The sequence below is a fragment of the Mucor mucedo genome (genome assembly GCF_025094135.1).
Source record: "Mucor mucedo strain NRRL 3635 chromosome Unknown EV154scaffold_157, whole genome shotgun sequence".
Taxonomy (NCBI): Eukaryota; Fungi; Mucoromycota; class Mucoromycetes; order Mucorales; family Mucoraceae; genus Mucor; species Mucor mucedo.
The window spans coordinates 20,165-33,088 of record NW_026252441.1 but is presented as its reverse complement, the minus strand read 5'-3'; the positions used below and the strand labels follow the sequence as shown (position 1 = coordinate 33,088).

Here is a 12,924-nt window from a genome sequence, read left to right as displayed (position 1 = left end):
TCTTCTTTTTTTTTTTACGTCGCGACATGTTGACTTTTTTATGGACGCGTTACTCAAAAACAAATTTTTTTTCCAGGTTTCTCTTTCGAAAAAAAAAAAAAAAACTATAGATGGTAAAAAAAAAAAGAGAGCATTAGAAGAAGTCACTGTATTGATTGAGAAATTTAGTCTGGATTTAATAAAAGAAGAAGAAATAGTGGTGATGGTGCAAGCCAAGACGGTGGCGATTCACCTGAACCTTCTTCCTTGTTCCCTTCTTCCCCTGCACCCTTTTTTTCTGAAGCAGAGTACAGAAATGAGCAAGAAGATCTTGTGGATGATGAATTGAATGACTCTGATAACGGTGACATTGATATTTTCCAAGACGCCGAAAGGTAATAAAAACACACATGAAAGAGCACTTGTCAAACACAAACCTAAAACAATTTTTTTTAGAGATTACGCTGAAAATGACGTGCTCGATAACTATGAAACCGAAGGCGTAGATGATAGACATTATGAGCCTATTGATTTAGGAGCTCGTAACGCGTTAGACAATAACCTGAACAAACGTGATGTTGAAATTAGAAGAAGAGAAGGACGTGTCGCAGGTGCTTTTATTCATGGTTTAGATGATGATATTGATGATAGTTTACCTAATGTCAGAAGACATCGTCATATGTATGATGCACAAAACGTGGATGTATATGAAGATGGTGTGGTAAGTTCTTGGATTTTTATATGTATACAAATAGGAAAGAGCGAAACACTTATATATTCATGTAACAGCCTGAGATGACATTAAACGATCTTCGTAACATTAAAGACAAATCTATCGCTATCTGGATTACAAGAGAAGCTGTTCGTAGAGGTATCAAGAGAGAATTCCGTGACTTTTTACAAACTTTTGTCGATGAGCATGGTACATCTGTTTATGGTGAACGTATTAGAGATATGGGTGAACGCAATAAGGAATCATTTGAAGTGAATTACGAGAATTTAGCAGACAGCAAAATCATTTTAGCCTACTATTTATCCAACTCACCTATCGCCATGTTAAAGATTCTTGATGAAGTGGCTTTAGAAGTTACTTTGATGCAGTTCCCCGCATACGAACGTATTCATCGCGAAATTCATGTCCGCATCACAGATTTACCCCTCAAAAACACATTACGTGAGTTAAGACAATCTCAATTGAATTGTTTAATTCGTGTATCAGGTGTCGTCACCCGCCGTACTGGTGTCTTCCCTCAATTGAAGTGGGTTAAATACAACTGTGGTAAATGTTCAGCACTTCTTGGTCCCTTTTATCAAGATATCCACAACGAAATTAAGATCAACACATGTCCTAGCTGTCAAAGCAAAGGTCCTTTCAATGTAAATATGGAACAAACAGTCTATCGTAATTATCAGAAATTGACGATTCAAGAATCTCCCGGTACGGTTCCACCCGGTCGTCTACCTCGTCACAGAGAAGTCATCTGTCTCTGGGATTTGATTGATCAAGCCAAGCCAGGAGAGGAAGTCGAAGTGATTGGTGTTTACCGTAATAATTTCGATGCTTCACTCAGTACCAAGAATGGTTTCCCTGTATTCGCAACCATCATTGAAGCCAATTTCATCAACAAGAAGGAAAATATGTTTGCTGCTTATCGATTAACAGAAGATGATACCAAGCAGATTTTAGCCATGGGTAAAGATAAACGTATCGGTAGAAAGATCATGAAGAGTATAGCTCCTTCTATCTACGGTCACGATGATATCAAAAGAGCTATTGCTTTAGCCATGTTTGGTGGCGTACCTAAAAATATTCAAGGCAAGCATGTGATTCGTGGTGATATCAACATCTTGATGTTGGGTGATCCCGGTACTGCTAAATCACAATTCCTCAAGTATGTTGAAAAGACCGCCCATCGTGCTGTCTTCACAACAGGTCAAGGTGCAAGTGCTGTAGGTTTGACTGCCTCTGTTCACAAGGATCCTATTACCCGTGAATGGACACTTGAGGGTGGTGCCCTTGTTTTGGCTGATCGTGGTGTTTGTTTAATTGATGAGTTTGATAAAATGAACGACTCGGATCGTACATCCATTCACGAAGCCATGGAACAACAATCTATCTCTATTTCAAAGGCTGGTATCGTTACCACACTTCAAGCCAGATGTTCTGTCTTGGCTGCTGCTAATCCTATCCGTGGTCGTTACAATTCTTCCATCCCATTCTCTCAAAATGTCGAGTTAACAGAACCCATTTTATCTCGTTTTGATGTTCTTTGTGTCGTAAAGGATTTGGTTGATCCCGAACTTGATCATATCTTGGCCACCAACGTTATTGGAAGTCATATCCGTAGTCATCCTCTTCATAATCAAACAGATGCCAAATTCGCACAACCAAGAGAAAATGATGCCGATGTAAGTTTCCTTTTTTCGGAGATATGTCTCCCCCAAACTCATACTAATCATTGTCACGGGAAAATAGATTATCGATCAAACACTCTTAAAGAAATATATCATGTATGCTCGTGAAAAGATTCAACCTAAATTACAACAAGTGGATGAAGATAAATTGTCTCGTCTTTACTCTGAATTAAGAAGAGAATCTCTCGCCAGTGGTAGTATTCCTATCACCGTGCGTCATCTTGAATCCATGATTCGTCTCGCTGAAGCCCACGCCAAGATGCATTTAAGAGAGTATGTTCGTTCCGACGATGTGGATATGGCTATCCGTGTTGCATTGGATAGTTTCATTAGTGCACAAAAGTTCAGTATGATGAAGATTCTTCGCAGAGTAAATATGGCTACCATGATTCGTCACCCTTTTACATTCCACTAAACTTTTTTCTCTCTTGTGTATTATAGCGTTTCATGAAGTTTATCAGAAACTCTCGTGATGATCATGAATTGTTACTTTCTACATTAGACGAAATCTTTATTGAAAAGCGTAAATTATATCAACTTCGTAACAAGCGACTTCCTACCGAATTACACTTGACTCTGGCCGAATTCGATAATAAGGCCAGTTCATTGAACATTCAAGATACTCAATCTTTCTTCCACTCTGAACAATTTGAGAGCAATAGATATTCATTGAACACTACCAATGGCACTATTGTTAAGCAATATTTTTAATTTTAATTTTAATAAAAAAAAATGAAATAAAATGATTAATTCTTGAGGGCGATCACCCGAAGACGAGTATACATTGCAAACCATTTGCCATCTTCTCTTTGATAAGAAGGTCGAAGATGCTCTTGCACTTCAAGCGCGATTTCAAGACGTTCTTCAGGACTGACATCTTTCAGGAAATCAAACCCAAACATCTCAATCCAACCTGCAATATCGGTGTTTAGAAGCGTCATGCGTGGAAATATTTCGGCTTGTACCACCTGGAACCCATTTTGGGTCAACAAATTGCTGTATTGTTCAGCTGATGGGAAATACCATGGCGAATAAGCAGCTCCATCATGCCCACGCTTATTTAGAGCAGTAATTAAGCCAGTTTGAATTTCTGTTTTAAAGAGTAATGAGCAAGTTGCAACCTTAATTTCTTTATTGACTTTACCTCCAATGTTCATGAAGCCCCCAAACTCAGCTACAAAACGCCCTTTTGGCTTCAGAACGTGTCTGATGTTCCGAATTACCTTTACAGGGTCTCGCTTTAACCAGTGAAGTGTAGCATTAGAGAAAACCGCGTCAAAATGAGTGACATTTTGAGTCTGATTGAACCAAGTATCCACGTCATACCCATCCACCGTATAATAGACCGTATTGGGTGGTTTATCTTCATTCGCCGCAGTAATCATTTTACGACTGGCATCAATACCAACAACGGATTTACAACGAGCAGCGAGCTCCTTCGTAAGCACACCATCACCACAACCGAAGTCAAGCACATGCTCGTTGGGTTGAGGATCAAGCATGTCGAGAATGATGTTGCCGAGCTTCGGAACAAAAGAAGCGTGCTTATTATAATTTGAAGCGGACCAATTATCTGTCATACTCTGGGATTAGATAAGTGAAAATAAAAAAGGGGGAAACGGGTAGGAGAAGGGTTTTTTTTATATATTAACACAACCTTGTTTTTATTGGCTAAAGTGACCATGACACAATGTTATAAGTTATGAGAAATAGTTTCTTTTTTTTTATTTATTTATTGTACATAGGTGAGCGTATGTGAGATGGGGGGGGGAATATGTATAAGTCTAATAATGAGGTGTGGGGAATAAGGGGAGAGATCATATTATTCATAAGTTTGTACCAGCAAAAAATGGGATTAATGTTGTTTTCTCTTTTTCATAGCCAATTGTTGTTGTCTTAATTTTATTAAAAGACATGGTGGTGGGTAGAGGTATAAGCCTTTCTCGTTATTCTTCTTATCTCTCTTCAGATGTCTGTTTAACGCATCCTGTCGCGCAAAGGACTTGTCGCAGAATTGGCAGGGATATGGCTTTAAACCCAGATGAAGCTTAGCGTGTCTGTTGCGATCATGCTGTCTTGCAAATGATTTTGGACACCTATCACACACAAAGGGTTTTTCGTCTGTATGCGTACGACGGTGTGATTTTAAGTTATAAGTGCGCGTAAATGTCTTTGTGCAACCCTTGTATTCACAGTGGAATAGAGAGTTTTTATTGCTTATATCTTGATCCTCTTCATCTTCTTCGTTATCAGAGGAGAATGATGAAAATGTTGTTGAGGGCGAGTTTTCTTGGAACAAATTGTTGTTCATCATGGTCATTACTTCTAATTGTTCTTGTTGTACTTGTTGTTGCTGTTGTGGTTGTTGTTGTTGCTGAGGAAATGTCATCTTGTTATAACAGAGTTCTTCTTGTGGCATGAAATTGATGAGCTGTTGGTCAAGTAATGGCGTGTAGCACGGTGTTTGATAAAATGTTTGATAAACAGGATCAAGAATTGGTTCTCCATAATAGTAGTAGTCACCAGTGTAATTCATGGATGACGACAATACACCGCCGTAAGATTGTTGTCCCATGTCTAATTGTGGGAAGAGTTCATGTGCAGAGTACTCCATTGCTATGTGTGTATATATATATGCAAGTGTATATGGGATGAGAGATAGAGAGATAGAGAGAAAGACAAAGTCAAGAAGAAGAAAGAAAAAAAAAATCAAGTTTTTATTTCTAAACAGATAGGTCACACAAATACCAGTTTTTAGTATTCGATTCACATGATGTGCTTTATCCTTTCCTTTTGTATGTTTTTTTATTTTTATCCATGGATACTTGTATGTAGCTAGTATTTAACATGTAGCATAGATACACGTCTATCTATCCCATTTATTACATCTTTTACTTGAAACGTATAACATTGGAATAAAACGGAAAACGTGGACGGCGTACAAGAATAAAAATTGAGTTTCCCCTTCTTTGCCCGATCCATCAATATAAATTTCCAAATTCAGGCAACCGACTTTGCAAAACTCATTATGGCTATTTCACCCAAATGTCTTTTTATGGATTCTTTTTTGGACGTAACCATCAACTATCTTTTATTTACTCCTCCTTCTTGGTACCATGAATACTAATTAACAATAAGTTAAAATTACACTGAAATTTTGGTCTAGATTCTTATTATAATTTTTTTTTATATTTTTCCCTTTTTTTTTTTAATTTTGTTTATTTCTTTTTCCCTTCTTATATATACACTTACCCCACACATTTATGACATGATTATTCTAGTGTAGTACGATCTTCTTTTACCTTTTTTTTTTCTTACTCTTCTAAGAGTTATGGCTACCAGCCACACACAACCTTAATCTATTCTTCCCCTTCTGTCAAATACACCTTGCCGCAGAAAAAAAAAAAGATAAAAAAAAACTTTTCGTCGGTACTTTAAAAAAAGAGGCGCGAAATGAGGCGTATGAACGTCATCCAATTGGAGGATTATGAGAGGTTACAAATATATTGCAGTGGTCACAAACGATACCCTTTCTTTCGTCTGATTCTCACAATCGCGTTACACAATATTATTAATTATGGATCTCTGTTATTCCAAAAAATATCTTTGGGATACTACACGGCTAAAGGTTGGCTCAAACTACCATTGCCCAGTGCGTGTATTTGAGGTATATCTTCACGTTTACTATCTTGAAAAAGTAGATGCACGCTTTGAGAGACGCTACACAAATCTCACTTTGATACCCATTCCAACGTGTCTTATTAAAAAGTTGTTGCGCGACCGACTTGCTGTAAAATTTTGTTTCTTTACACTTGCTAAAGATGCAATTGATCTGAAGCTACAACTTGAATGTGCTTTTAAAAAAATCCATACACTGCTTTTTGATGGTTGAATTGCAATGGAGACTATCAGATTACGTAATCAGTGTAGATACTTATACCTGCGTTTCATTGTCACGTAGTCTACTCTTACTAACAGTAAGTATCATGTATAATTATAAATTACATGTACATATAAGTCCAGCAACACGAAAATAGACGGTACAAAATAGTAGAGTGCACTGGTCACATTTGTCAAAATTGTCCTTGGCACTTTCAGAGCCACATGACCGTCTACTTCATCGGTTCTATGAGAAGTATCATTGTAGGCCGAATTGTAAAAGGCGTTTGCAAAGATATATAAACAATTGTTATTAGCAACCGAGACAGTTATTAGTTGACTAGTGATGTTATATGAAGCAAACTTTTAGTCATTTTATAAATTAATCGTCATGGTTATTGTTTTAGGAAAACCATACCAACTTGAATAGAGCCGAATTTGGTCAACCCCATTGTGGGAGGATTCTCATTTCTTTATTAAAAACGATGGTCTTAAATTGGAAATAACCTTAAACGGAACAGATAATAACGGTTGTTGCCATTATTGATTTGACCATTGAATCAACCCCCTTTTTTTCGCTCATTGCAGAATATGTGGTGACATTAAATAGAATTATGAATTGTCCTATAGTTACTTACATTTTGCGTTTCTGTTTCAGGTGGAAATTTACAGGAAATTGTGACAAAAGCGGCTGCATTAAATTCCCGCGGGAAGGTTTTTTGTTTTTTCTCTTTCACAAGACCTCGCACCTATAGGAAGCGCAAAATTGCATACGACCGAAAGAAAAAAAAACACCTATACTGACGGAGATATACCCACACAGTGGGAATTTAACAGAAATTCTTTTTAAATTTCCGAATTGCATCAAATATCGCCATTGGGATAAGTATTATATGTGTTTTTGAGTCATTATAAACAAGCTAAAAGTTTGAGTGATTCCAACGAAGCCAAAGTTGTAGTGATTGAAAATAAGCTGAAGTTTGAATGAAAGGAGTTACGTGAGATAAGATCATTACACAGCGGAAACAGAAAGCATGATGCTTTTGTAGTTTTTACAATAAGAGTATTCTAATAATGGTTTAGATGGCTAAAATAAGATGAAGGCTTGGCATTGAATTGAACCTTATTGATACAACTATTATGATCATTGTTTGATATATCGCGTGATATCTAAGCAATACATCCACACACCATTCACTGTAGTTTACTACGGAACTGCAAGTTTCTTTACTTTATCTTTTGTGTAGACAGTGTCTGATCAATTTCTATCATCAACGCGGGTTTATCACGGAAAAACGGCATTGTGCTCTTTTGAAATAAAAGCCATTTATCTAAGACCTATTGTCTATTATTTTCATTATAGAGTAGGTGATAAAGTCCAGTGTCTGTGATTTAACTGGAAAAGCTTCTGAATTGATTAAGGTTGTGAAATATGCTATGCGTTTTTAAGTTGATGAGGCAAATTTCTAATTTGACAGTGAGCAGCAGCAAACTATTATTTATCGTGACGCCCTACAGTTTATGATTGGAGGGACACAAAAGAAAGCCTTTTTTTTTGGTGAGTAACTATTTTTAGGTTGTATTTGTTGTTCTGGAGGTCCCTTTTATCGTGTACACACGCAGAGGATTTGGTAGAGATAGCTGTAAATAAAGCAAGGTGTTGTATCCGTCAACGGGGTATAAATTTTTGTCTTCTGCAGTTTCTAGAACAAAAACAAACCAAAATAAAACCAGACATAGTTAATTATACAAGTAATGTCTGTCAAATAACATACCGTTTGACAGTAACTGCTCATTTATTACTGCTGCGGACACTTTAATTTCCAAGTAAACATGAAGTGGCTACATTATAGTCTTGCCCAAATCAAAAGTTCGTTTTCGAAAAGTTGTTGACAAGGTAGTTGCGATGGGAAGAGTACTTCAGATTTATTTTCATTGTGCTGTATATGTGTGTGAATTCTTAGTGCACGCTATAAAGTTTTCTTTCAAATATAACAAGAGTAGCTTTCATACTCCTAACGGCAAGTTCTCTATTATTTGTCAACTGATTGAGCAAAATATCGAGTGTTTCATCTAATATTTATAATCAATCTTTTTATTTGCTTTGCTGTTTTTCCTTCTTTTTATACTTTTACCCCACAAATTTTATGACCTGATTTCTTTCTTTTTTTAATTTAATAGTGTAGTACTACGACCCTCCTTTTGCTTTTTTACTGTTCTATAAGAGTCGTGGCTACCAGCCACATGCAGCTCTAAATTAATTCTGTCAAAAATCCTTCTTGCTACGAAAGGTTGTTCGATTGATGGAACCAAGAGAGAAATAAGAGGCGCAAATGAGGCGTATAGACGTCATACCACATATTTGTTGCTCTTCAAAGCAACTGATATCAACAAAATATGATTGGGTTAACTAAATTATGCATTTTATTCTCTGTGCGCATAACCAAACATGGTAATGGGACTGTTTGATAAAAAAAAAGAGGTAACTAGGGACTTGATATAAATACCAAGTACAGTTGTTTCCCCCTTTTCCCTTTTTTTTCCCACACAACACATGCCATCTTTTTCAAAGTTATTTAAATCCGCTAGACACACATTTTCAAGTAAACAACGTAAAGGGAGTACTACTAGCGATAGTGGTAAATCCGTTCGATTTTCGACGGGTAGTGAATCCATTTATTATACACACAGTAGTATAGAATATGATAGAAAATCCGCATCCACATTTGACGGTCAAGAAGAAGCCCATAGTTTAAAATCCAGTAAAATAAATGATGAAATTGCCTTATTTGATGAAGAAGTGATAAGAAATACAAAAGTAAACAAGAAACAAGGTCATTATAGTATTGCAGCTCTTGTTGCCTATCGTGCAAACATTTAATTTACATTCAACAAGTGGACGAAACAATGAATTTTTTTTGTGGGTCCTTGTTACACCATTTCTCTATTTTTGGAGACTTTAACAATAACAACATCATTTAATAAATATTCCCCCCGTCTATTCCTCTCTCTCTTTTTTCTTTCTTTTTCGTATACTTTTCTTTTTCTTTTTTTCTATATTTTTTTCATGACATATTTCAAAGTTTGTGATTTGTTTATCCTGAAAAAAAAAACCGGAAAATACTAACGTACTACTTTTAGGAACTTCAAACAAGTCTTCAATCCGAATTCCCTTATAATTGGAAACTAGCGAAAGAAAAGGAAATTGTGTTAGAAGAACGAGTAGATACACAATTAGAGTTCTTTGAAAGAGTTCAACAAAAGTCCACCTCTTCACAGGTAATAAACAGCAAGAAAATATGATTTTTTTTAAAAAAAAAGGGCTAACCTTGTTCTATTAAAAATCAAGTGTCAAAACATTGACTTAATTGTACCGGCAAAAACGAGAACACAAAGTAATTTTAAAAACAAATGCACCTCCAAAAAAGGGAAGGACTAAAAATGTTTATATTCAAAAACAGAAGAACAAATGCAACTCGATCAGTTTTTAAATATTATTGGCTCTGAATTGCATGTCGATACCTTGGAAACCTGTATTCGACGCCAAGAAAACACCATCATTGAAAAAAATGAACGAAAAGTAAGCATCCCCCAAGGAAGAAATGGGGGCGGACTGTAATAATAATGATATCATTTTTAGTTTGAGCAAAATGACGAAAAACGTCAATTCCGCATCCAAGAATTTATCAAGACCGAAAAATCTTATGTTGAAACCTTAAATACATTGGTTCGATATGTTGTGAACCCTCTGAAGTCAACCATGCAACAGAAACACTGTATACTAAATACCTTTAAATGCCACAAAATATTTTTAAATATCGATCAAATATTAGACGTCAACCAAAAATTCCTTTCTGATTTACAACAAGGTAACCGTGCCTTTGGTCTTGTATGTAAAGAACACGTAAGTAGCAGTTTTTTCAGCATTATTAGCAAATCAAGTTAGACTGAAAAACTACACTAGATTGCAAATTTTGAATGCTACAGAAAATATTTACTGGAACAATCCGAAGCGCAAAAATTACACGCCAAGGAATTTAAAATCAACCAAGTGTACAGACGATTCATCTCAAAAGCCAGAGAACAAAGAGAATTCAAGCGGAAAAGACTGCAAGATATCTTGGTAGAACCAGTGCAGCGTATTAGTCGCTATGCCATGATGTTGAGAGATATCCTTCAATTAACACCGGAAGATCATTCCGATTTTCGTGGTTTAAATCAAGCCTGTGAAAAGGCAAAGGAAATTGCTACAATGGCGGATGATGATCAAACAAGAACAGCTACCATGTTTCTAAGCCTGTATCAAAGTATCAAGGATTCTCCCGTACGTGATGTATCTGTTTTTTTACCTTTAAGCATGTATGATAACCCTTTTTATTTTTTATTTCTAGTGCTCATTAATTAATCAAAAGAGATCTCTGATAGCTCATCTTGACGCCACTGAAATTCATCGTGTCACCAACAAGCCGACCCGAGCTGTTTCACTTTTTTTATTCACAGACAAAATACTTGTCGCTAGTAAATCATGTATAGATGCCAAAGAAATTATCCTGGATGAACTTTTGACCAGCCCATCTTCCACAAGCACATTTTCTTTCCCCAACACCTCGAGTAAAAATGAAAAGGGACTGAAGTTCAAGGGTTGGGCAGATATCGAAAGTATGTCTCTGGTAAACGGTCTCACGGAGGATTCCTTGATATTATCTGCTTCCAAATTACAGACTTCAAATATGACATCGTTTGAGAAATATTTTTCCAAAGGACTGAGGCTTTTTTCCGTAAAGTCAAATATGCTAAATAAACTTCAACAGTTTAAAGATCTTTTTCAAAAGACAAAAGCGCTCGTGAAACAGTGTGGTAAGTTTTTATATTTATACCTTGATTTTTCAATGTCCCCTCCCCCGCACCCTCAATGACTGACACTATCTAAAATACCTGAATATACCAGAATTCGCAGATAGAACTTTTTATAAGGTATGGAATGGCGTGCCTACGTTTTGTAATCTCTATAAACCGGAGAACTACAAACAGGTTTTATACAAGGTATAAATGTATATCCATTTTTTTTTAATATAGATTATATACTAACATGCCTAGTAGAATGATACTGCAGTAGTGTATGTGGATGATACTTTAGATACCGATAGATTATTTAGCCATTCATACACAAGTCCTTGGATTGTGTGTCTGATACAAGCACAAGACATGAAAGGGTTCCGTTTCCATACATGCACAAGGACACATTTCCCACGTTACACTACAGCAAAAGCAGCTACTACCACCATTGACTTTGAAAGTATATTTTGGAACAACATGTCTATTTTAGATCAAAGAAAGCGCAAGTCAACTGAATACACAAGGAAACAGGAAGGAAGACCTCGTCCGGTATCACACAGAAGCAGTATTCCATCGATCGGTAAACTGTTTAGCGATGTTGACCAATTAAAAGTACGGGAGACACCTGCTATATCTATCGGCAGTGACACATCATGTAGTATGATTGAAGATGATGGTCACGACGACGATGAAGATGAAGAAGAGATTGATTATTTAACCATAAAGGTAAAGTAGATTTGATATATGCAAACCAATATGTACACTAAACAAATATATATAAATATCAATAGACTACCCATGCTAGTATGGATTCCAAAATATTATTAGAAGATGAAATGCACGAACAATGGGAAGCTCTGGCATCTAAATATGAATTAATAAAACCTAGCTAGTTAAATCTGGGTAGCCGGCATACTTGTTACTTTTGGATTTTTGAGCTATGAAACATGTGCGTCTGTGTACCACTTGGCACTTTTTTTTTTTTTTCATTCTTTTTGGCTGCGATCGAGCATGTAAAAAAAAAAGATCAGCAGGGTTAGGGTATCGGTTTCGACTGTTTGAAGAAACCCGATAGATGTAGCACGTTACGCCTGTCTTTGGGATCGACTGCTACAAATACAAAAGGAGAGCGAATAGAAAAATGGTTCCTAGGGAGAGCCAAAAAAAAAAAAAAAATCTCACACAACAACCAAAAAAGTGATACACATTTCACAATCATGACGGAGATATTATCAAAACAAGCACTAAATCAAATCCTCTCTTTTGATTTCCCTTTTCAATTGACGTTACACCGAACACTAAACTTCGGAACTTGAACAGACATGCTTGCATTTTTTTTGCCTACCTCTTTTATATAAGAAAACTTTTTTTTTTTGTTAACCTTTCTTCTCCTTTTCACTTTTTTAACCTCAAATCATAGAATTTCTTTTTTTTAAGCTTTATTTATTTTAGTCAATGAGTGAAACCAGAGAGAGCCAACAAGGGTAAAACTACTTAACTTGATCTCTTCTCGAATGCGACATGTTAATTTTTTTTGTTTGTTTGTCAATAGCATGGATAGTTCCACTCATACGTTCACTTCCGCCTTATGGTTCAATGCTGCTTTGGCAGCTGGATTCTTTGGCGCCTTTGTCGTATTGAGAACAACCCGACCTCAAACATACGCTCCTAGAACTTATGCAGTAGCAAAAGAGTAAGTGTTATTTTGCCCTGTTGCCTTATTTGATCATTTTGAGACTAATTAGTTTTTATTTCGGATCAGGAAGCGACCGCCTCCTATTCCAAAAGGGTTTGGGCGGTGGATATTAGCACTAT

The 12,924-nt window shown here is 36.2% G+C and overlaps 4 protein-coding genes across 4 annotated transcripts; 2 read left to right on the top strand and 2 right to left on the bottom strand.

Moving 5' to 3' along the window:
• Positions 1-76: 76 nt before the first annotated feature.
• Positions 77-3,128, top strand: EV154DRAFT_472787 (MCM2/3/5 family-domain-containing protein). Its single transcript, XM_051597919.1, has 6 exons — positions 77-113; positions 169-374; positions 436-700; positions 769-2,388; positions 2,456-2,764; positions 2,836-3,128. Exons 1-6 carry the CDS (start codon positions 111-113, stop codon positions 3,103-3,105), a joined length of 2,673 nt encoding a protein of 890 aa, XP_051452127.1. The 5' UTR covers positions 77-110; the 3' UTR covers positions 3,106-3,128.
• On the bottom strand, positions 3,129-3,985 carry EV154DRAFT_472783 (S-adenosyl-L-methionine-dependent methyltransferase). The gene is made up of 2 exons (XM_051597918.1): positions 3,539-3,985; positions 3,129-3,484 (listed from the first exon to the last, which is right to left on the bottom strand). Exons 1-2 carry the CDS (start codon positions 3,972-3,974, stop codon positions 3,141-3,143), a joined length of 780 nt encoding a protein of 259 aa, XP_051452126.1. The 5' UTR covers positions 3,975-3,985; the 3' UTR covers positions 3,129-3,140.
• A 109-nt stretch (positions 3,986-4,094) lies between these two features.
• On the bottom strand, positions 4,095-5,071 carry EV154DRAFT_526721 (uncharacterized protein). Its single transcript, XM_051603414.1, has one exon. The coding sequence runs from the start codon at positions 5,006-5,008 to the stop codon at positions 4,250-4,252; it is 759 nt and encodes a 252-aa protein (XP_051452125.1). The 5' UTR covers positions 5,009-5,071; the 3' UTR covers positions 4,095-4,249.
• Positions 5,072-9,307: 4,236 nt separating this feature from the next.
• On the top strand, positions 9,308-12,182 carry EV154DRAFT_472779 (uncharacterized protein). The gene is made up of 10 exons (XM_051597917.1): positions 9,308-9,355; positions 9,415-9,552; positions 9,623-9,668; positions 9,735-9,853; positions 9,914-10,177; positions 10,238-10,597; positions 10,665-11,130; positions 11,222-11,316; positions 11,374-11,835; positions 11,901-12,182. Exons 1-10 carry the CDS (start codon positions 9,341-9,343, stop codon positions 12,000-12,002), a joined length of 2,067 nt encoding a protein of 688 aa, XP_051452124.1. The 5' UTR covers positions 9,308-9,340; the 3' UTR covers positions 12,003-12,182.
• Positions 12,183-12,924: the final 742 nt, after the last annotated feature.

Bases quoted from the DNA above. Each gene is read 5' to 3' on its own strand.
- EV154DRAFT_472787 (XM_051597919.1), top strand. The intron at 375-435 runs GTAATAAAAACA...AATTTTTTTTAG, and splicing joins ATTTTCCAAGACGCCGAAAG to AGATTACGCTGAAAATGACG. The intron at 2,389-2,455 runs GTAAGTTTCCTT...ACGGGAAAATAG, and splicing joins CAAGAGAAAATGATGCCGAT to ATTATCGATCAAACACTCTT.
- EV154DRAFT_472783 (XM_051597918.1), bottom strand. From the start codon at position 3,974: ATGACAGATAATTGGTCCGCTTCAAATTATAATAAGCACGCTTCTTTT. The intron at 3,485-3,538 runs GTAAAGTCAATA...TCTTTAAAACAG, and splicing joins GGGCTTCATGAACATTGGAG to AAATTCAAACTGGCTTAATT.
- EV154DRAFT_526721 (XM_051603414.1), bottom strand. From the start codon at position 5,008: ATGGAGTACTCTGCACATGAACTCTTCCCACAATTAGACATGGGACAA.
- EV154DRAFT_472779 (XM_051597917.1), top strand. The intron at 10,598-10,664 runs GTACGTGATGTA...TTTTATTTCTAG, and splicing joins AAAGTATCAAGGATTCTCCC to TGCTCATTAATTAATCAAAA. The intron at 11,836-11,900 runs GTAAAGTAGATT...AAATATCAATAG, and splicing joins TTGATTATTTAACCATAAAG to ACTACCCATGCTAGTATGGA.